At 41.2% G+C, this 22,286-nt stretch overlaps 1 protein-coding gene across 1 annotated transcript in view; it reads left to right on the top strand.

Moving 5' to 3' along the window:
• The window catches only part of GMIP (GEM interacting protein), an 89,483-nt gene that overhangs the window by 17,548 nt on the left and 49,649 nt on the right, over positions 1-22,286 (top strand). The window contains 5 exon segments of the mRNA XM_075206876.1: positions 13,354-13,414; positions 16,540-16,665; positions 18,958-19,022; positions 19,770-19,880; positions 22,107-22,187. Coding sequence (XP_075062977.1) covers positions 13,354-13,414; positions 16,540-16,665; positions 18,958-19,022; positions 19,770-19,880; positions 22,107-22,187 — 444 coding nt within the window.

Below are 22,286 nucleotides of genomic sequence, written 5' to 3'. Positions count from 1 at the left end.
AGAGAGAAGGTTTAGGTTGCAGGAATAGAGTAGGAAGAGAGTAGTAGGAGGAATTTTTCCTAATTTACACTACAAGTGTTTGGGGTGTCAGATATTCCCCTCTTGTAGAAAAGCTATTTTCTGGTGCTAAAATTCTAATATACCAACACTATATATTTCTGATTTTTCAGTACAAGTGTTTGGGGTGTCACATAATCCCCTCTTTGAAAAAAGCTAGTTTCTGGTGTTGAAATTATAATATACCAGCACTATATATTTCTGAAATTGCACTACAAGTGTTTTGGCTCTCATTAAAATGGATTCACAGCAGTCCACATATGAGCAGGATCAGCAAGCAGCTGCTGCTCGGAAAAAATTGCACTTTCCAAAGAAAAGCAGGGATGACTCAGGTGGCAGACCACAACAGTTTGACATCTGGGCTGGTTTGAAAGATTTTACCAAAAAATGTGTGACCTTGCACATAACTCCATCCAATCCTACTATTAACATGCAAAGTATGGTGGAGGATTATTTTCAAGAGTTAATCGATATGGAAATGACAGACAGTCCCTTTCAATACTGGGAGGAAAAACAAGCCATTTGGAAACCCATGTACAATCTTGCCTTGCAATACCTAAGCTGCCCACCCTCCAGTGTGTACTCAGAAAGAGCATTCAGCACAGCCGGGAACCTTGTCAATGATCGACGTAGGAGGTTACTTCCTAAAAATGTGGAAAAGATGATATTCATCAAAATGAACTACATCTTCCACGAGGAAGGCCTTTACCGGCAAATACATCAAAGTACTGACACTTCTCTAATGGCGGATTCCAGCAGAGATGAATTAAGTCTGTGATGATGATGTACACACTGATGAGGGTGAGGATGATGCTGAAGATGATGACGACAACATCTTTTTGAAACTTTCACTATAAGTGTAGGGTGTAAATTACCTCCAAAGTGAAAAGCTGCTTTGGGCATTTCTATTTATCGTACAGTCTCTGCAGGTTGATTTTTTTTCTATTTCACTATAAGTGTAGGGTGTAAATTACAGTTAAACACCCAACTGCCTTTTTGCTATGGATTTCAATAGCTCTTTTCAGTGCATTGTTTGGCACCCTGGATTGGTGTGTGTCTGATAAAAGCACATATCCCAGGGGGGTCAGCGCTCATTGACATTTATTAGCTGTAGAATTACCTCACTTAGCCAAGAAACAGGTGGAGCACATGTTGCCATATATTAGCTGTAGAATTACCTCACTTATCCAAGAAACACGTGAAGTGCTCGTTGCCATATATTAGCTGTAGAATTACCTCACTTATCCAAGAAACGCTCGTTGCAATGTTTCCTAGATGTGGTAGGAAGCGCCGTGTGTTTGAGTCATTGCTCTGTCGCTTACCATCTAGACAGATCGCTATTGTTTATTGTGTGAGCAAAACAGGGAATGTGATGGAATTCAAACAGCTGTAATGCTCTCACAATATTGGTGGCATTATCAGAAATGACATATCCTGAGGAGAGTCAAAGCGGGATAAGCAATGTTGAAATGGCATTCCTTAGTTTTTGTAACAGATTGTCAGCTGTATGCCTCTTATTCAAGCTGCTGATACACAGAGTAGCCTACTTCTGAAAAATGTGACGTACTTGGGTACATGCTGCTGCTGTTCCTACTGGTGAAGGCGAATCGCCAATCCAGTGGGCTGTCACAGTCATATAATCTTTAGTTTGCCCAGTTCCACTTGTCCACATATCTGTGGTTAAGTGTACAGTGTGTAGAATAGCATTTTGTAGGCCAATAATTAAATTTTTACGAACCTTCTGGTAGAGGTGAGGAATAGCTTTTCTAGTGAAATGGTGTCATGATGGAATTTGGTAATGGGGACACAAGTAACTGTCTAAAACCAGCTGCATTAATAGTGGATATTTGCTGCAGATCTAATACTAGCATAGTCGCCATGGCGTCTGTGATGTGTTTTGCAATTAGGTGACAGCTTTCATACTTGCTCCTCTTGCAAGGATTAACAGTCAATTGTTGTAAACTACTAGTAGTCTTCTTCTTCTTGGTCTGCTTCTGGAATGAAGATTTACCCCCGGCAGCAGTGGGAAGTCTTCTGAGGAAAACAGAATAGTGGAGGAGTCATCTAGCCTTAGCAACGTGGATGCAGGATTACCTCAGATCGCTACTGCGGATATTGATGAGGACGGTGTTGTGGGGGTAGATTGCAGGCGTTGGGATGTAGGTGAGAGAAGGGACCTAGCTGATGATGGACTGCTTGTTGTTATTTTTTAGCATAAGTTTCTGATTTTCTCAACAGCTTGCCATGAACTCTCTTCAAATGGTGTAACATGGATGAGGTTCCTAGATGGTTAAGGTCCTTAACTCTACTGACTGTGGCTTTACAAACACTACAAATGGCTAGACAACTGTTGTCAGGATTTGACTAAAAATAATTCCACACAAAAGAGGTGGATTTTTTGGTCTTATGTCTAGGCAGGACAATGGCCTTCTTATTACGTGCAAGAACTGCAGGGCTTACACAAACAACATCATCCTCATCAACATCCTCTTTAGTCCCCTCAAAATCAGCTCCAGCCCGTGTTGCCAGTCAATTCGGTCCAGCCCCGAGTTGCCAGTCAATTCGGTCCAGCCCCGAGTTGCCAGTCAATTTGGTCCAGCCCCGACTTGCTAGTCAATACGGTCCAGCCCCGACTTGCCAGTCAATACGGTCCAGCTCCGATTTGCCAGTCAATACGGTCCAGCCCCGACTTGCCAGTCAATACTGTCCAGCCCCGATTTGCCAGTCAATACGGTCCAGCCCCGACTTGCCAGTCAATACGGTCCAGCCCCGATTTGCCAGTCAATACAGTCCAGCCTCGACTTGCCAGTCAATACAGTTCAGCCCCGACTTGCTAGTCAACAGAGTCGCCGCTTGACAAGGTTCAGCTTGAGTTATTACTTGGTGCTGTCGGGTCCGAGGCTTCTCCCGGTGCTGTCGGGTCCGAGGCTTCTCCTGGCGCTGTCGGGTCCCAGGGTGCCCAGTCTGGGCCGTTCTCCCAGGGTGCCCAGTCCGGGCCATCCTCCCCTTTATCGAGATTAAGCATCCAATACTGCCCAGCACTTCAGTCCAAGAACTACCTTTGTACTCCATCCAGTTGGTTCAGGCTCCTATTCTGAGGAAATCCCATAAAAGAAGAGGATGTAAGAAGAAAGAAAGGTCCCCGGTCCCTCAGCTTCACTTTGGTATGATTTCTTTCACCATTCCATCCGTGGACGATAACTTCTTTTATGGATCCCCCATTGTAGACTATGATTCTGATGAATTTAACCACTTTTGGTAATATGGGCACCTGGAATCCGCTCTAAAGGATGGAGTGTGCTGTCAGGATCTGCCTGCAGTGCTCTGCATCGCGTGCTGCTTATTGGCAGCTCCTGCCTCCAGGACCTTGGACTTATTTTACTATGTTTATCTGGCAGTACCTCTGTTCACCAGAGGTGCCGCTATTGTGCCTTTTTCTTTGTTATTACTAGGGGTTAACCTGTCTCACTAATTATCTCCTGCACCTGGGTGTTCCATACTTATCCCAACCTCTCTCCCTCTACTGCTGGTCATTGTTGTTTTGTTGCCCTTCCTATAGTTTTATTCTCCTATTGCTCCTGTACTCTCGAACCTTCACATTTTGCTGCTAATACCACTTCTCCAGACCTCCCTCTACTTACCTTGCTACCTGTGTCTGCAGTATTCATTGCCACCAGAAATTAGCCTTATCAGAAATTCCTGTGCAGTTTCAACTATATTTGGTTCGTAATATTTATTTGTACTTTTTAAGCAATAAACACCTTATGCTTCATCACATCCCAGACTCCATAGCTGTAATTTACTTTGAAGTGTGACACTTATATAGCGGCAAGGTATTGAAAGCCATGCTCTCGGCAACTGATGAATGCTCTGGCAATATATTGTGTGCCATATCTTTGAACTTTTGTAGTACGGATTTAGGACACCTTCATCTCTCAGCACCTTCATTTATTTATATAGCGAAAATTAAATTGAATTGAATAGATTGAAAAATAGAAAAGATTAGAATATAAAGTGTTTTTTGGGGTGTGCAGCTGCGTGCTGACCCTCACAAACAGCTTTCTTTAAAAATATATTTCACTGACTGAATCTTCCAAAATAGACAAGTTTTGAAAAATAGAAAAGATTAGAATATAAAGTGTTTTCTGGTGTGTACAACTGCTGCTGAATCTCACACGCAAACACCCAGAATTTTCAAAATTAAAAAAGCTTTCAATTTTAAAATAATGATACGCAATAACACGTAATAATGAATCTATAATCACAAAAACAAGAGTGTACTACGGATCAATTATCAAAACGTTTACTTCAACCATAATAACTTAACATGCAATTCACATCCATGTCATAAAAAAAAATCATAAAATGAATAATATGTGGATTTCTTCTTATATCCTAACATATAGAAAAATATGATACACCCTTTAATAGGAGATTCCAGTCTGTATGCAGTTTCAATTCTCCAGCAGTTCCAATTAGCTGGTCTGTTAATTTAGTTGTGGATCCAAATTCACAAACCTTTCACTGGGCAAATTGATAAAGTTCTTGTGCTCTTAAACTTATTTTCACTCACAAATCCATATTAATAGCGATTATTGCCTGGTTTTATTAAGTATATATCAGAGAGGGACACTGACACTTCTGTTGTGTGGTATTATTATTGTCTGTAACAAAAAGAGAAGCCCTATTATTGTGTGGTATTATTCTTGCAAGCTTGCTCCCATCCATGACTTTTTCCTCTCTCACTCCTTCATCCTCCTTTACCCTCAATGAAACCTGAATTCCACCTTCTGACACTATCTCCCCTGCTGCCCTCTCCTTTGGCCGTCTATCCTCTACACACACTCAGCCCTTGGACGTCACCAGATCCAAGGTGGTTGTCGTAGACATAATTTTAACTCCTAACTACATGTTTAACATTGTTCCCCCAGTGCCCTCCCTCTCCTTCGCTACCTTTGAGAATCACACCATACGTCTCTGCTTCGATTCCATCTTCCTGCTGCTGCCATCTACAGCTCCCAAGGCCCCACCTTCCACTTCCATGACATTTTTGCAACCTCGCTCTATCTTTTACTCCACTCCCATCTTTGGGGTTTTCAACATCCACGTTATTAATCCCAATGGTACATCTGTCTCCAAACTCCTCCATCACCTCCAACTATGGTCTCACCCAGTGGACCATTTCACCCACACACCATGAATAGCACTATCTTGACGTCATGTTCTCTCACCTCTGTGACATCTATGACTTCTCTAACTCATGTTTCTGACCCCAACCTCTTCTCCTTTCACCTCTACTCCTTCTATACCAAAATCCCGCAGACACTATGCAATCTGCATAATCTTGACCCCTCCCACTTCTCTGCAGCCCTGGATAAAGCTGCCCCTGCATTACACTTCACCTGTATTGTTCAACACCACACCCCTACCTTGCACAGCAAGTTTGCTTGCTATGTTCAGGGGTTCTTCTGAGCACCTATTGAGAAAGTCCTGCTCTGAAAACTTTATTTCAAATTCATCCTGTTTTCCTATGACACTATCCCTCTCTCTTGCAAAACAGCCTCACTTCAAAACCTTTACCGCCTCCCAGTGCAACAACCACCATTGCCCCTTTTCCACCATCAGCTCTCTTCACTGCTCCCTGCCTCCTTCCCCTCCTTCAGCATCCATGACTTTCCTTCTTACTTCAAGGGCAAGATGGACTCCATCCATCAGGACATCTTCTCCTTACTGCTCTTCTTTTCGCCACCCTAGCCCATTTCAAGACCACCTGCCACATTCCCTCCTGCCATGGACACCAAGGTCCTCTTATTTGCTTGGTTCCACCACCTCCACTCTCTCCCCACTGACACTAGCAGTCACCTACCTCACCTCTCCAGCAGGACTTTTCCTTCCGTCATTAAGCATGAGCTCATCACTTCCTTTTTTAAAAAAAATCAATTTCTCGACCCTGCCTCTTTTACCAGCTACAGTCCCATATCCCTACTCCAATTAATTTGCAAACTTCTTCAACAACTAATCTACAACCACTTAACACACTTTCTCACCTTAACTTTCTCCTTGACCCCTTAAAATCTGATTTCCACCATTTACACTCCACTATGACTGTCCTCATTAATGTAACTAATGATCTACTCTTGTCTAAGTCAATAGGTTCTCCCTGCTCTTGCTAATTGACCTCGCTTTCGTCACAGTTGATTATCCTCCTTGAAACTCTTCACTGCCATGGCCTTCGCTGCAGCATTCATTCCTGGTTCACCTCCCACCTCTCTAAATGATCCTTCAGCATCTCTTCCACAACTGAACATATTGTCTTCCCAGTGCTCTGTGTTACATATCTCCTACTGTCTCTCTTAATGTTGATTGTCTCCTCTGTTCTCTTTGTACACTGCCTAGTGGTCATCAGTGACTCTGCCTTCCCTTTCTTTTCCATGATTTTGTCATCTCCAACCCAGATTTTTGAAATGTCCTTCTCTCTGGCCTGCTGGTTACATGTCTGCCCTACACCCTCACCCCACAATCTGGCCAGAATGCGGTGTTGCGACTATTCTTCCTCTCCTGACATTCCTCTTCCTCTGTCTCTCTCTGCAAAGCCCTCCATTGGATCATCATTCCGTCTAGAATACATTTCAAGCTGCTTACTATAAAGCTCTCCTACATCCCCACTTTTGGAACTCATTGCCTCACCTGCCCAGATTCGCCCCCCAACCTCAAATCTCTCAAGTGCTCCCTCAAAACTGAACTTCTCACACTTACCTACCCTGCCCCATCCTAAGACAATTCCCTCCTTGCACTTCAATTTCCCCTTCCACCCCCTTCCCTCCACCCCTATTGTTTCCATTTGGTAACCCGCCTCTCACTACATCTACTTCTTCCACTCACTTCCCTCCACCCACATCCATTGTCTACGTTTCCTTCAGTGTCTCTCTTGAATGTTTACTCTGGCAAGCTTGGCTCTCTCTAACGCCTATCTCCTCTCCTTCTTAATAAGGTTTCCTTTGTTCTAATGAAGCCCCTTACTTAAGTTATTTGTATATAATTCTGTTTATATTTTGTTGCTTGTATGGTACTGCAGATTCTGTAGCGCCTTATAAATAAATTATGATGATAAGGAGACTCATTCTAAGATTTTGTTGTATTATTATTGTGTGTCTCAGAGTGAGTTTGGCACTAATTTTGTGTAGTAAAGTATTATTCCATCACAGAAGAAGGCTGGCACTACTCTTATTTGGTATTCTTATTATTTTCTGTATCAGCGAAGTAGGCTGACACTATTGTTGCATGGTATTAATATTATGCATATCAGAGAGGGAGAGTGGCACTTTATTGTGTGATAAATTATTATTGTGTCAGAGAGGGAAGATGTCACTATTATTAAGTGATACTATTAATATTTTCTGTATAAGGCTAACATTATCATTATGTAGTATTATCATTGTATGCATGACGGAGGTAACTATTTTTGTGGTAATATTGTTGTGTTTATTAGAGAGGGAGGGTGACACTATTATTGTGTATATCAGAGATGGAGGCTGGATTTATTATTGTGTTGTACCACATGTGGTGATAGGTTAATTGGCCTCTGACAAAATACAACCTAGTGTGTATGTGTGTGTGGTAGGGAACATAGATTGTAAGCTCCACTGGGGCAGGGACTGATGTGAATGATTGAATATTATCTGTAAAGTGCTGCATAATATTTAGACACAATATAAACAAAGAATAATAATAATAATAATAATAATAATAATAATAATAATAATAATAATAATAATAATCATTAATTATTATTTATTATTTATATTATTACTAAAATTATTGTGTGCAGTGGAGAGGGGAACTGGCACTAATACTGTCTGGTTTTATTGTGTGTATCATAAAGGGACGCTGGCTTATTGTATGTGGTATTGCTATGGTTTGTAGCAGAGAGTAAAACTGGCACTGCTATTGTTTATATTCTTATTGTGTGTATCAGAGGGAGAGGGAGACTAGCAATATTATTATGTGGTCCATTATTGTTTTAGAGAGGGAGGCTGGCACTATTATTGTGTGGTAGCGTATTGTTTTAGAGAGGGAGGCTGGCACTATTATTGTGTGGTAGCGTATTGTTTTAGAGAGGGAGGCTGGCCCTATTATTGTGTGGTGGCGTATTGTTTTAGAGAGGGAGGCTGGCACTATTATTGTGTGGTAGCGTATTGTTTTAGAGAGGGAGGCTGGCACTATTATTGTGTGGTAGCATATTGTTTTAGAGAGGGAGGCTGGCACTATTATTGTGTGGTAGCTTATTGTTTTAGAGAGGGAGGCTGGCACTATTATTGTGTGGTGGCGTATTGTTTTAGAGAGGGAGGCTGGCACTATTATTGTGTGGTAGTGTATTGTTTTAGAGAGGGAGGCTGGCACTATTATTGTGTGGTAGCGTATTGTTTTAGAGAGGGAGGCTGGCACTATTATTGTGTGGTAGCGTATTGTTTTAGAGAGGGAGGCTGGCACTATTATTGTGTGGTAGCGTATTGTTTTAGAGAGGGAGGCTGGCGCTATTATTGTGTGGTAGTGTATTGTTTTAGAGAGGGAGGCTGGCACTATTATTGTGTGGTGGCAATATTACTGTGTGTATTAGAGAGCAGATGGCACTATCAGCAGCAGCAGCAAACTATTATTTTATGATTTATTTTATGAAGGAGAGGGAGGCTGTCATTTTGTATTGTGTTGTATTATGTATGCGTCAGATAAAGAGGCTTAAACTAAAAATTGTTTGGTTTTATTATTGTGCTTATTAGAGAGGGAGGCGGCCATTATTATTTTGTAATGTTCCTCATAGAAGGGTGGCAGCATTGTTATATAGAAATACGATTGTGTGTATCAGAGAGTTAGTCTGGCACCATTTTTGTGAAGTATTATTGTTGTGCGTGTTTCACAGAGAGACTGGTAGTAATGTTATGCGGTACTATGACTGGGTGTATCAGGGAGCCTGGCACTATTAATGTGTGGTAACATATTCAGAGAGGGAGGTTGATGCTATATTATGTGATATTATTAATAATTTCTGTAGCAGAGAGGGACGCTGACACTATTATTTTGTGGTATTGTCTATGTGTGTAACAGAGGAAAACGTGCACTTTTTTTGCATAGTATTATCATTGTGTGTATCAGTGTGAGATTAGTACTGTTATTGTGTGGTATTAGAAATGTGTATATCAGAGTGAGTCTGGCACCATTATTCTGTGGTATTATGATTGTGTGTATCGATGTGGGTCTGGCATTATTGTGTAGTATTGTTGTATCAGAGTGACACTGTCATGCGTAGTATTATCTGTGTGTGTGTGTCTCAGAGTGAAACTGGCACTGTTATTGTGTGGTATTATAATTATGTGCATCAGATTGTGACTGGGACGGTCATTTTCGTGTTATCACTGTGTATATCAGAGTGAGTCAGGTACCAATATGCTGCAGTATTCTAATTGTATGTATCAGTGTGAGACTAGTGCTGTTGTTGTGTGGTATTCTCTAGAGATGCTCGGGCTCGTTTTTCTGAAAACCGAGCCCACCCGAACTTAGGGGATCCGAGTAGGCTCTCGAGCTGGCTCTGTACTTTTGTGCGTCCTCAGATCTGAATCGAGGCAAAACGTCATTGTTGCGTTATCGGATATTGCGGGTTTTTGATTGCATAAGTACCTCCTTCCCCAGGAGATCCAGTGCCATTGCTCACACAGAAACAAGGGTAGCAGTGTTCTTGTCACTCTCCAGTCTCCAGTGACATTGCTCAGTGCCATTGCTCACACAGAAACAGGGGTAGCAGTGTTCTTGTCACTCTCCAGTCTCCAGTGCCATTGCTCAGTGCCATTGCTCACACAGAAACAGGGGTAGCAGTGTTCATGTCACTCTCCAGTCTCCAGTGCCATTGCTCAGTGCCATTGCTCACACAGAAACAGCGATAGCAGTGTTTGTCACTTGTCAAAAATTGACTGGAAATTAATTTTATTGAGGTTAATGATAATGAAGGAACAAAAAATAGCCAAATTATGTGATTTTAGGAAAAAAAAAAATAGGGGATTTAGAGAAAAATAAAGAATCAAAACCAAAACACGAAGTTGATCCAGATCCAAAACCAAAACCGAAACACGGGGGTCAGTGAACATCTCTAGTATTATCACAGTGCGTATCAGAGTGAGACTGGCAGTGTTATTGTGTGGCAATGTATGTGTGTCAGCCTCTCTCTGCCATACATACATTACCACACAGTAATACTGCCATTCTCACTCTGAAGCACACTGTGATAATAACACACAAAGATTATAGCAGAGAGGCTCTCGCAATCATTGTGTGTTATTATCACAGTGTGCATCAGTGTGCGACTGGCAGTATTACTGTGTGGTAATGTATGTATGGCAGAGAGAAGCTGTCACAATCATTGTGTACTGTTATCATAGTGACTACAGGATGAGGCTAAAAGTATTACACATACAAACAGCAGATCCCAACCTCCTTATTTCTTCATCCTTGCTCTCAGTCTCTTCTGGCAAATACTGTGACCTCATCTTCTCACTCTTGTTTAGTGTATGACTCACAAGTTAACAACACTTAATTTTTGCAGCAAGACTTTCTGGGAGTTGTGGTCTTTGTGTGCAGGCTAAGGGGCCTATTTATCAAAGACATTTTTCATTGAAATCCCCTGAAAACAGCCGCATATTAAAGTATCTTCTTAATTTATGACTAGGGCATCGCAGCAAATATTGGAGATATCAACTGCTTTCCCTGTCACTTCGAACGCAAAAGCAGTCTGCTAAATTGCTCCATATAACAAGTTCTGAAAATCAAAGATTTTTCGAACTTGTTCATGATGACTGACGCCAGCTGAAGATGGCGTTAGCCATTGAAGCCTATGGGGAGAGCATTGAGTTACAGGAATCTGCCAATCCCTCACCGCAGCTTACCTGCTCTCCCATCCGGTCACTATGGAAAATGTGGCCATTTTGCCATAGTCACCATAGAGAACATAGGCGACAGATCTTTGCAGGAACATCAGTTGTTTGTGACTGTTGTTCCTAGTAAAGGATTTTAATAAATAGTCAGGATATTTCAATACTTATCTTTGCAATAAGGATTGAAATGGATCGTGTTGAAAATGCGGTGGTTACTAAATATGCCACACTTGCCAACTCTCCCGGAATGTCAGGGACTCCTGGGAGAGCTGGCAAATCTCCCGCATCCCGCTACTGGCACCCCAAAATGACACAATTTGCGGTGAATCGCGTCATTTTGGCCCCGCCCCCATGACAAAACGGCATTCACATTGCAGGGGCGGGGCCAAAATGACGCCTTTGGCCCTCTCCCGCCCCTCCAGCCACGCCCCTCTCCCGGAAAGAGATGCAAGAAAGTTTGTAAGTATGAATATGCCTCTAGGACACAAGTGTAAAAACTGCCCCAAGAACAGGATTGATTGTGTGACTAGCTTGTAGACAATTTGGACATTTTTTTAAAAACTTTAGGAAAGCTATAAAAAAAGTACCACAATTACTTGCCTGAATGCTGCGTAAGAAGTGTAAGGAAGCCCACAAATAGGAGACAGATTCACCCCTCTCTGACTCCTTATTTCAGCAGCTTCTTTTGAGCCATCCCCTATAGCTTCTACAGGTTGTACAGTAGTTGGAGGATCGAGATAGACTGATTGATCATTGAAGACTTTCCAGAAACATACATACGTTTGGATCATCTGGTTTTATTGTGTGCAATGTAAATTTTGCCCATTATAGTCAGTTGTTTTTTTTAATAGGTTTGGTTAGTTTTGAACCAGTTATGTTATAATAGAAATGAAACCTGGTCATCTTACTGTAGGATTATTGAACCTTGCCAACAACATATTTGGTTGTGTCAGGTGTGCATGACATTTTATAAATCAGTTGTACAATTTTTGTGCAGTTTGTCACTATACTACAGGGGCTCACCGTAAACTTCCAACACTTGCTTGCTTTACAGTTAATGATTCTGTACAAGGGACAACTCCATAATGTTCCCTAAAAAAAAATAGCTGAAGATTGTTCAAAGGGAGCTCCACCTTCGAATACATTTATATCCCAATAGATTTATTTTCTTTAATTGTCTTTAGAGGGGACAACATCTTTGTCATACCAATATCATTGTATATAATGCAAACACTTGTGAATTGTTACAAGACAAGAATTTGTTCTTTTTTCCCTTGTGTCTCTTGGAAACATCCAGGATGCAGCTAGTTTGGGAGATTGTTTTTCAGTACCTCAGTGTTTACATGTGATGGGTCCATGCTTATTTTTCTGTAGTAACCTATATTTGAGAGTTGTCTGTGTGCTTCCTTAATGTAATCGGAAGTGTTCAGCATGATGACAGCACCCCCTCTTCAGGATTCCCTGCTCAGTTCCTCTTTCAGACTTTGCCCGTCAGTGACCTTATTATTACAAGAAGTCACTCCACCAATCATCAGCAAGCTCTCTCCTTCCTAAGGTTATTGCATGTGTAAAGCACAGAACAAACTTATGATTGGTTAAAGGATTGTATGTATGTAGCACTTACAGGAAATGCAGGTTGACACCCACTGTGACTGTCTGGCAGGTCACGGTGGGTGTCTGAGATGAATTGTTTCATTAACAAGTGCCCCAACAAACCTTAATCCGACCCTGTTCCCAATTGTGCCGATTTAATCAGGACAGTCACGATTTGACTGGCCTGCGAACAGCTTTGTCCCAGTGAAAAAGTTGGACGGTATGTCATGTTCACTGCTGCTCTGCCAAGTGCATTGAAGTGGTGTTTTTTAAAATGAGTGGGACTGACAGTGGCCCAGGACTGGAAACATCCATAAGTTAACGTGGGTGTGTCCCTGTAATGTGTGCCCACTCTCCCTTTTCATTCATGGCAGCGTGCAAACGAGATCTGGTCTTTGGGTGTTTTAGCTGATTGGTCGTACTTACGGTGTTCCAGGGGGCCTGTTAGCGGGATTGGGAGCTGACCGAGCACACAGGTTATAGTAATTTTTTAACCACATTCGGAACAATTGATTTTGATTCGGTTATTTTCAGGCATTACTCTAGTTTTAGAGCCACACAGGGAATGACATAGGGGCTGTTGTCCAATATGGTCAGTCACCGGTATAGCTGGGTGCAGCCACCTTCAGCGAAAACATGCTATATTTTATTGTGTGATATTATTACAGCAGATGGCATAGAATGTCTTACCGCAGTGAGTAGTGATAAAATGAACTTGTTAGATGAAGAAAGTACTGATGCTATTCTATATTATATCCTCAGTCTATATTTTATTCTTCCACAGATCAGCACTCCGCTGGAGCTGACACGGACAGCATGTGACAGAGATGGGGCACCTGCATCAAGTAAATATAACTGCTGTATTAATGGGATATACAGTGGCACAAAAATGTATGTGAACCTTTTGGATTTCTGCATGAATTTGTCATAAAATGGGAACTGGTCTTCATCTAAGTCACAAAAATAGATAAATACAGTCTGCTTAAACTAATAGCACACAAATAATTATACGTTTTGATGTCTTTATTGAACAGTCAGTGTAAATATTCACGGTGCAGGGTGGAAAAATATGTGAACTGTTGGATTTAATAACTGGATGACCCTCCTCTGCCATCAATAACCTCAACCAGACGTTTCCTGTACCTGCACAATGGTCAAGAGGAATTTTGGACCATTCCTCCTTACAAAATGGTTTCAGTTCAGCAATACTCTTGGGATGTCTGCAGTGAACCCTTTTGTTAAGGTCATACACAGCATCTCATTCGAGTTGAGGTCAGGACTCTAGGCCACTCCAGAAAGCTAATCTTCTTCTATTGAAGCCATCCAGTTGTTGATTGACTTCTGTGTTTTGCGTTGTCCTGTTGCATCACCCAACTTCCGTTGCGTTTCAATTGGCGGACAACGAACGTTACATTCTCCTGTAAAATGTCTTGATAGACTGTGGAATTAATTTTACCATGAATGTGAGCAAGTGGTCCATGCAGCAAAGCAGCCCCAAACCATGATGCTTCCTCCACCATACCTTACAGTTGGGACGAGGTTTTGATGCCGGTGTACTGTGTACTGTTTTTCTCCACACAGAATGTTGTGTGTTCCTTCCAAACAACTCAAATTTCACTTCATCAATCCACAGAACATTTTGGCAGTAGCACTGTGGAATATCCAGATGTTCTTCAGTGAACTTCAGATGAGCAGCAAGATATTTTATGGACATAGTGACTTCTTCGGAGGTGTCATCTCACGAACGCCATTCATGTTCAGGGTTTTACGTATTGTAGACTTCTCAACACATATGTTTGCAAGTTGCAGATATTTCTGTTAGTCTTTAGCTGACACTCTAGGATTATTCTTAACCTCTTGGAGCCTTCTGCTCTGTGGTCTTGCTGTCATCTTTGCAGGATGACCATTCCTAGGGAGAGTGGTAACAGTGCTGAACTTTCTCCATTTATAGACTATTTCTTTTGCTGTGGACTGATGAACATGAAAGCTTTTAGAGATACATTTGTAACCCTTTCCAGCTTTATGCAACAAATAATCTTAACTCTACTGAGATCTCCTTTGTTCAAGGCATGATTCACATCAGGCAATGTGATTAGCAAACTCCAAACTTGTGAGTGATTTTTATAGGGCAAGGCTATTCTAACTAACACCTCCAATCTTGTCTCACTGTACTCCAGGCTAGCTAAGTCCTGATGCCAATTAGCTTTTTTTTTAATTAGCCTAGGGATTCGCATGTGTTTTCCAACTTACTTTGAATGTTAAAAATATGTATTCAATGGGCCTGATTCATAAAGTAAAGCAAAGAAATGAGTAACTTTAAACCTTGGCAAACCATGTTGCAATGCAAGGGGTGCAAATGAGTTTATTATTTTGCACATAAGGAAACACTGGCTGTTTCTTCATGTTGGATGCAAATACTCGATGGCTTTATCTTTACACTGACATTAAAAGTTGATCTAAGACATGCTCTATCCCAATTATAAATCTGACCTCACATTTTAAATTTACCTCCCCCTCCAATGCAACATGGTTTTGGTAATGTTCAAAGTTACTCATTTTTTTTTGCTTTCCTTTCCTTAATGAATCAGGCCCAGTATGTACAAGAAAAGTAATTTGTGTGTTATTGGTTTTGGCAGACTGTGATAGTCTATTCTTGTGACCCAGATGAAGATCAGCTCACATTTTATGACCAATTTATGCAGAAATCTAGATTATTCCAAAGGGTTCACATACTTTTTCTTGCCACTGTATGTGTGTGCCAAAAGCATTGGCTTGATTACCTGCTCATAAGATATAATATGTCTTCCTAAGTAATAGATCTCTTAATCCCATTATCTCTTTCCTAACCCCTAATTATTTCTGTAAACCCTGCTTCATTCCTCTTTCTCATCAAACCATTTCCCCACCATTATTTCACCATTCTCCCCTATTATATGCCCAGATTACTAATTATCACTCTCACCATCTTTCTACATATCTTATATGTTACACTGTTACTGTATATCCTGGTATCGCCCTTTATCGTTGTACAATCCTCATTGTCTATTTACACTCCCCATTATCACTCTAGTCTTCCCGGTTATGTCTCTGCTGTCAGTACTCACCCACTGTTATTATCAATACTACTCCATTATATTATCAACCCCCATTATTTCTCTGCTTTCCTCCATTATTACTAAGCACCCCATTATCGCTCGGGTTGGATATGAAGAGTCGACAGTCATGATGACGACAGTCATAATATCAACACAGTTATAATGTTGACAATCATAATGTCTTGTTCATAATGTCAACACTGTTAAAATGTCCACATGTAAAATGTGGACAGGACAAGTCGACATTCAACATATCGACATAAACAGATGTGAACAATTAAAACATCAAAACATGTAAATAAATAAATAAATGGCGTGCCCCCTCCCAAACAGCTTAACCAACCGTAGTGCTGCTAGCCTAGGCTGGTACTAGCAAAATCAGAGGGACAAAAAAAGTGGGTTCCCCCGGATTTTACTTTTATCAGCAATAGGCTTTGCCAGCCTAAGTTGGTGGCACTATAACGGGTAATCCTGCAGCGTGGGGTCCCCTTGACATAATTCCAAACCAGTCCCCCATGTCAGCATTTTAACTGAGCTGACATTATGAACATGTACACATTATGACTGTTGACATTATGAGTGTCGACATTATGGTGTCAACATTTTGACTGTCAACATTCCGACTACATACCTATCTCTCTGCTCTCCTCCATTATTACTAAGCACCCCATTATCTCTTCACCTCTTATATCTTCTCGATCACCATAATCTCTCTACAGCCCCCTATGGAATTTCTCCACACCCTTTATCACTCTGCTACCCCAATTATCACTGCACATCTCTATATATCTGATGTACCCATACTATAATTATACTCTACCACTATGTCAATCCCCTCCTTATCTCTTCTTATTCTCTTCTCTATCTATGTGCAGCTGAGGAATCCGATGAAATCCTTATTCATAGTGAGGGAGGAGTGGAATCTGCTCTCAACTATGCCAAGCGCTGGTGTAAATATATCCGGGAAGTGCTTGGATATATTGAGAAGAGACTTAACTACGGTATAGTATATACATCTACAATACGGTTTTATTATTTGTAACAGGACATGTTATCCTTATACATGGCAGGCATAATAAATAACCAGTATTCAGTTTGAAATAACCAATGTATTTGTGATACATATTATTATATTGAGCTATAGACCAAACTATATCTAATATGAAAAGACAGTTTGTAGAGGTTACTGTTGTTAGTTAGTGAAATGCTATAGATGGCCTTCTATGCGCCTCTATAATTGGTTCAGACCGGCCTCATATATGGTGATCTACAACACAGTTTGGATACATAGAACAAAAATCTATTCTTTCTCTTAAACCATCTGGATTTTCTTTTAAACTGTGTTTGGTAAAGTAAGGAAATAATATATTTTTCAGAAATACTGTCATAAATATGACGGCACTTTAGCTTATGTACAGTAAGATACATTAACAGTAGACCGGTACTTTAAAAAACGTCCTATATATTCCTAAATGGGAGTTGTAATGACTGGGTTTGTGAACAGCCCTCAGCAAACAAGTACCTAAGCATTCGGCACCCTATCCTGAAGTTGTTTCAAATATGGTATTATTATAAATGTATTAAATGATATTTTAACCAAAATGAAAAATAAATAAAATGACAAGTGAGGCTTTTAGGTCAAATGCACTTAAAGGGCGACAGGGTTTGTAACAGACTGAACACTTACTTTGAAGGGTTAACATCAGGGCGGGCCCGACCAATGGTAGCTCTTGTGGGAGGGTCCTGGGTTTGTTATAGCTGACTGCATTTCCTGGTTTTCTTCACTCTTTAGCACGAGAGCCCACCCATCCACTCCTTAGTTACGGTAGTTTACATTATACAGTTTGCGGCAGGAAGGAACTGCGTTCAGCGGCTGATTAGTGGGCGCTAATGGTAGTTGGCCGCAGGTCACTGTCCCCTTAGAGGCACCAGTAACTCCTTGGTCCTTTGGTGAGGAGGGTCCTCTGTTCGGCTGGGTGATGGAGGGCAGCATGAGTTTAGAAGGGGTACAGTCACTCTGACGCCAATTCAGCGCATGATACTTTTGGGATGAGATCCCCTTGTTAGTGGATGTACGGCGGTTTCGCCAGTTCCCACATTATCTGGTTATATCAGCTTTGGAGCTGTCCCGCAGTGCCCTGTCTCTGCCACCATAGGTTAGTAAAAAGTAATATAATTAATAAAATATGTCCTCCATTTTTCGCAAACTTATACATGACTCTGTGTTTATTTTATATAAGAGGTTAAAATTTTAAGGTGTTGTGAAGGTGAAGGGGACATACACGGTGACCCCTTTATAGTTTTTTGGAAGATTTAGTTGAGATATGTAAAAAACAAAATGTCACTTACCTGCACTCCCCTGATTCTCAGATCTGATGGGTACCACAATAGTTCTAATAGCCAATGCAGGGGATCCTCTCTACCCCTTAGAGCAATATTTTTTAAGCTGCTGGTGGAGTTGTCAAGGCCCCTCCCCCATGAGCTTCCCATTTGGAGAGTAAGGGACCTTACAATGCCACTAGCAGTGTGAAAAAAAACATGCAGCAAGCAGAAGAGTGGATCCCTTGCTTGGCCTGTTAGAGGCATTGTGGGAACTCTCTGTGGTTACTGTCCCCTGAAGGCTTCCCAGTCTTCCAACTCCAATGTCCTCAGCTTCTTTGGTTGTCAAACTTTATTAATCCTGTTTGTACATTTGATCTAACATAGGATTTTCTATTTCCATTTTGATGTTAAATCCATACTTGCCAACTCTCCCGGAATGTCCGGGAGACTCCCGCATTTCGCAAGAGTCTCCCGGACTCCCGGGAGAGTATGGCAATCTCCCTGATCTGCCCACTTCCTAGTGAAGTGGGCAGAATTCGGTTCAAACGCCGCGATTCACCGGGAATCGCGGCGTTTGGCCCTGCCCCCGCTGTAAAATGACGCGATTTGCGTCATCACGTCACGGGGGCGGGGCTAAAATGACGCGAATTTCGAAGCCGCGCCCCCTACACGCCCACCTCCCCCTTGCATCTCCCGGACGTAAATTATAAAATGTCGGCAAGTATGGTTAAATCCAATAATGTATGATATATGCTTTGAAGTGATGGATATGTTATAGCATTAGGTATATGCTCTGTAGCTAATTATTTTGATTCTGCAGTGGTGTTTTCTATTTTCCTCAGACATTTTAATGCTAAATGGTGATGATTATGCTATGCAATAATTAGTATGCCATGGACAGATGTCTGTGTATAGCAGAATTGTGTGTAGAGTGCGTCTCTTCTTTTCACATTGATTACTCTTTACTGCAGAGTCTGAATTTGCTAAGAACACAATCAGATTGTCCGAGTCTGCAAGGAGCACCCTCAGCCAGCAGGTAATGCAGGATAATTGGGTGGGGAACGGGTAGTGCTCTCATCTTTTCTGTTTTTTTCCAAGGACAGTCCTGATTTTTTTTCTCAAGAAAATGTTTTATTTGGAATGGCAATTTTGCTTAAAATTTTGCTTAAAATCTACACCCTGATTAACTCAGACTAGCAGAGTAAATGGGAGCATGACCCTATAGCTGAGTTACCAGATTCGGCAGTGAGGGATAAGCATATGTTGGCCTTTAGGTCTTGGTAAACTTCAGGTCACGTAGGTGTCCCTGTTTTCAGACTATAATTGATGGGAGACTTAGTAGGTTGTCTACAGAGCTGCATGTTATAGAAAAGATCCTGGACATGGCAGGGACATTGTGGTGCAGGACTTGTAGGAGAAAAGGTAGAGGTAGGAACCATTGACAATAATGGAATAAAGTGTAGAGAAATATAGGACCCTTGGTGAATAAAAGGGTGGACGTACGAATGGGAAAGACCACTCACACAGAGGTGTATGGTAAGGCTTTCTGTAACTGGAGGGATGTGTTACAGTTAATATTGAACATAAAACGAGTACTTGCAGGCCACAATACAGATTTGTAGATGTTACAACAGGTAAATGTTTGCTACAGGGCCTGAAACCTGACCTGTATTACCTGATTGCCATTTATCCTCTGCATGGGCCGCATTGGGAGAGACTAGTTTTGGTATGGTTTATTTTGTGTCCCTTTATAAGTAGTCACTCAGTCTCTGCACTCTTACAGCAATGTATGCCGCTTCAAGATGTCTACCTCCTACTAATGGACCACGAGTCCCAGACAGGAGCCTCAGCCCTGGAGACAGTGGCTCGGCTACAGATGAAGAAATATTGTCAGGTGAGCGGCCGCCCAATTCTCTGCCCTCAAATGTTGTTTCTTATTTGGATAAAGTGCACCTATCGCCTACATACAGTGGAGTCTGCGGTTTTATGAGCCGTACCAATATCTTGCAAGAATGCAGCAAGTTCAGTGGGAACCAGCAACGTCACTTCATGCTAGGTTGTGCCCTCATCAATATTGGTTGAGCTCACAGAAGAGCTGCTACATTGTAGGGACACTTTCATCGATACAGTCATGTGAACGGACAGCTTATTGCTTGACAGTCTGCTCCAGACCCCACTGCGCTCATTGGACTTCATTTACGAAGTGCGCTGGATGGGCACTGCAGATGGCATTGGTTTTGCACCAGTGCACTGCTATGATTTTTCCAGCAAACTAAAAATGCTCACCTGCTTTCCAGTCTCCGGAGATGCCCCTCAAACCAGAGGTTTTCAGGGTGGCAGAAGAATCTAATGAGCCACCCTGTAAAAAAAGTCTAAATGTGGGAGAATGTATCATACTGGGTATACTTAGGGCACTGCCATCCGTGTCAGAGTGTATTCTATGCCACAAAGTGATTTGTAGAAAACAGTATTAAAATACCCTTCTAATTAGAGATGCTCACTGACCCCTGTGAAGTGGTTTTGGTTTTTGATCTGGATTAGCTTCGTGTTTTGGTTTTTGCAAAACCGGCCTCGTGTGTTTTGGTTTTGGTTTTGGACTTTTTTAGGAGAAATCCTAAAATATGCTAAAATCACATATTTTTGCCCTTTTTTTTCCTACATTATTATTAACCTCAATTACACGAATTTCAAGTCATTTGCAGTCAATTTTGAACACCTCACAGACCACATTATTATTTATATTCACTTTCGGACAAATATTGCAGCGACCTGGCTGGATGCTAAGCGTCAGAACAATGACACAAACACACGGCAGTTCCTAGCACATCTAGGACACATTGGCACACACCAGTGGCAGAAAAGAAAAATGGGGGTCCGCCCTCCCTCTCACCCCTCACTATGTTGGATCTTAAAAATGAATTCAAAACTCGCAAGATCCGAGATCCGATGACGTAACAATAACGTTTTGCCTCGTTTTCGATTCCGAGGACGCGTAACAGCACCGAGCCGCTAGGCTCAGTACTCCGATCCCCTAAGTTCGGGTGTGTTCGGTTCTCGAGGAATCCTCACAACAACACAACATAACGACAAAGCGACAAATCTTGTGACAATAGCATTTTTTAAGTGAAAGTATAATTTGAAAATATAATAAATCATAGTTACAATAAAATTAATTACATTTTACTGAAACAAAATTTGGTTTACTTAAAATCTTATTTTATTTCGCTAATCAGAGCTTTTGTATTTTTTTTTAAATAGCATTTTTGGTCTATTTATCAAATAATTTGCTAATATATTAAAACTGCTGCACATTACAAATTGGACCCGCACAACCTCGGGTCACCCTGCTTGTATATAAATAAAGTCCTACTATCAATAAATAATACTGCCCAAGTTAGGTATATTAGTACATTTCCACTAACTAGTATACTAATACAACTCTATGACCGGTATATTTATACAACCCATATTCAGTTAATAGAGCCCTGTGTCCAGGTTATATAGGTTAATGTCTAATTAGTACAGCCCACAATTATTTCTCCCCATGACCACTTAAAACAGCCCTATAACCAGTTAATATAGCTGTGATGTCCATTTAATAAAGACATATGGTGGTATATTTACTAAACTGCAGGTTTAAAAAAAAAAGTGGATGTGTTGCCTATAGCAACCAATCAGAGTCTAGCTGTCATTTTGAAGAATGTACAAAAAATAAGAATGAGCACTAAAATCTGATTGGTTGCTAGAGTCAACATCTTCACTTTTTCAAACCTGGACTTTAGTAAATATATGTCAGTTTAATGTTCCTCTAATGCCACAGCTAACCTTCATCCAGACAAGGATAGAGTAATCAAAGCAATGGATTACAGTATTAAAAGCAACCTGCTTTTGTTTGTGCGCTGTTTTACTTTCGTGAACTTCAGGAGTCGATTGGACATTACCAAAGTAAAGCAAGTGAAACACAAGCACTAACAGTAAAGATTTCTCACGCTGTGAGAGCCAGTTTCGGTGCCGCACTCCTTTAAAATCTAGGCGGAATAAATCCTTACAACAGATGTACCAGGTTTCTGTGTAATATTATATCCACACAATACATTATAACTTTGTTAATGTGTTTCAGCCTCTGTCAGCAAAGAAGACAGAGATTGAGAAGTGGAGGAAAGAGTTTCGAGAGCAGTGGTTAAGAGAGCAAAAAAGAATGGTGAGTTAAGCAGACCATGGTAAGTCATTGTGCCCCATTGCTTTAACAACTTTGTCCTTGTCATCTACAAACTAGCACACTGATTAACAGCCTTCAATT

The sequence above is a fragment of the Mixophyes fleayi genome, chromosome 4, assembly GCF_038048845.1.
Source record: "Mixophyes fleayi isolate aMixFle1 chromosome 4, aMixFle1.hap1, whole genome shotgun sequence".
NCBI classification, from domain to species: domain Eukaryota; kingdom Metazoa; phylum Chordata; class Amphibia; order Anura; family Limnodynastidae; genus Mixophyes; species Mixophyes fleayi.
This window is presented reverse-complemented; position numbering and strand designations above follow the sequence as displayed.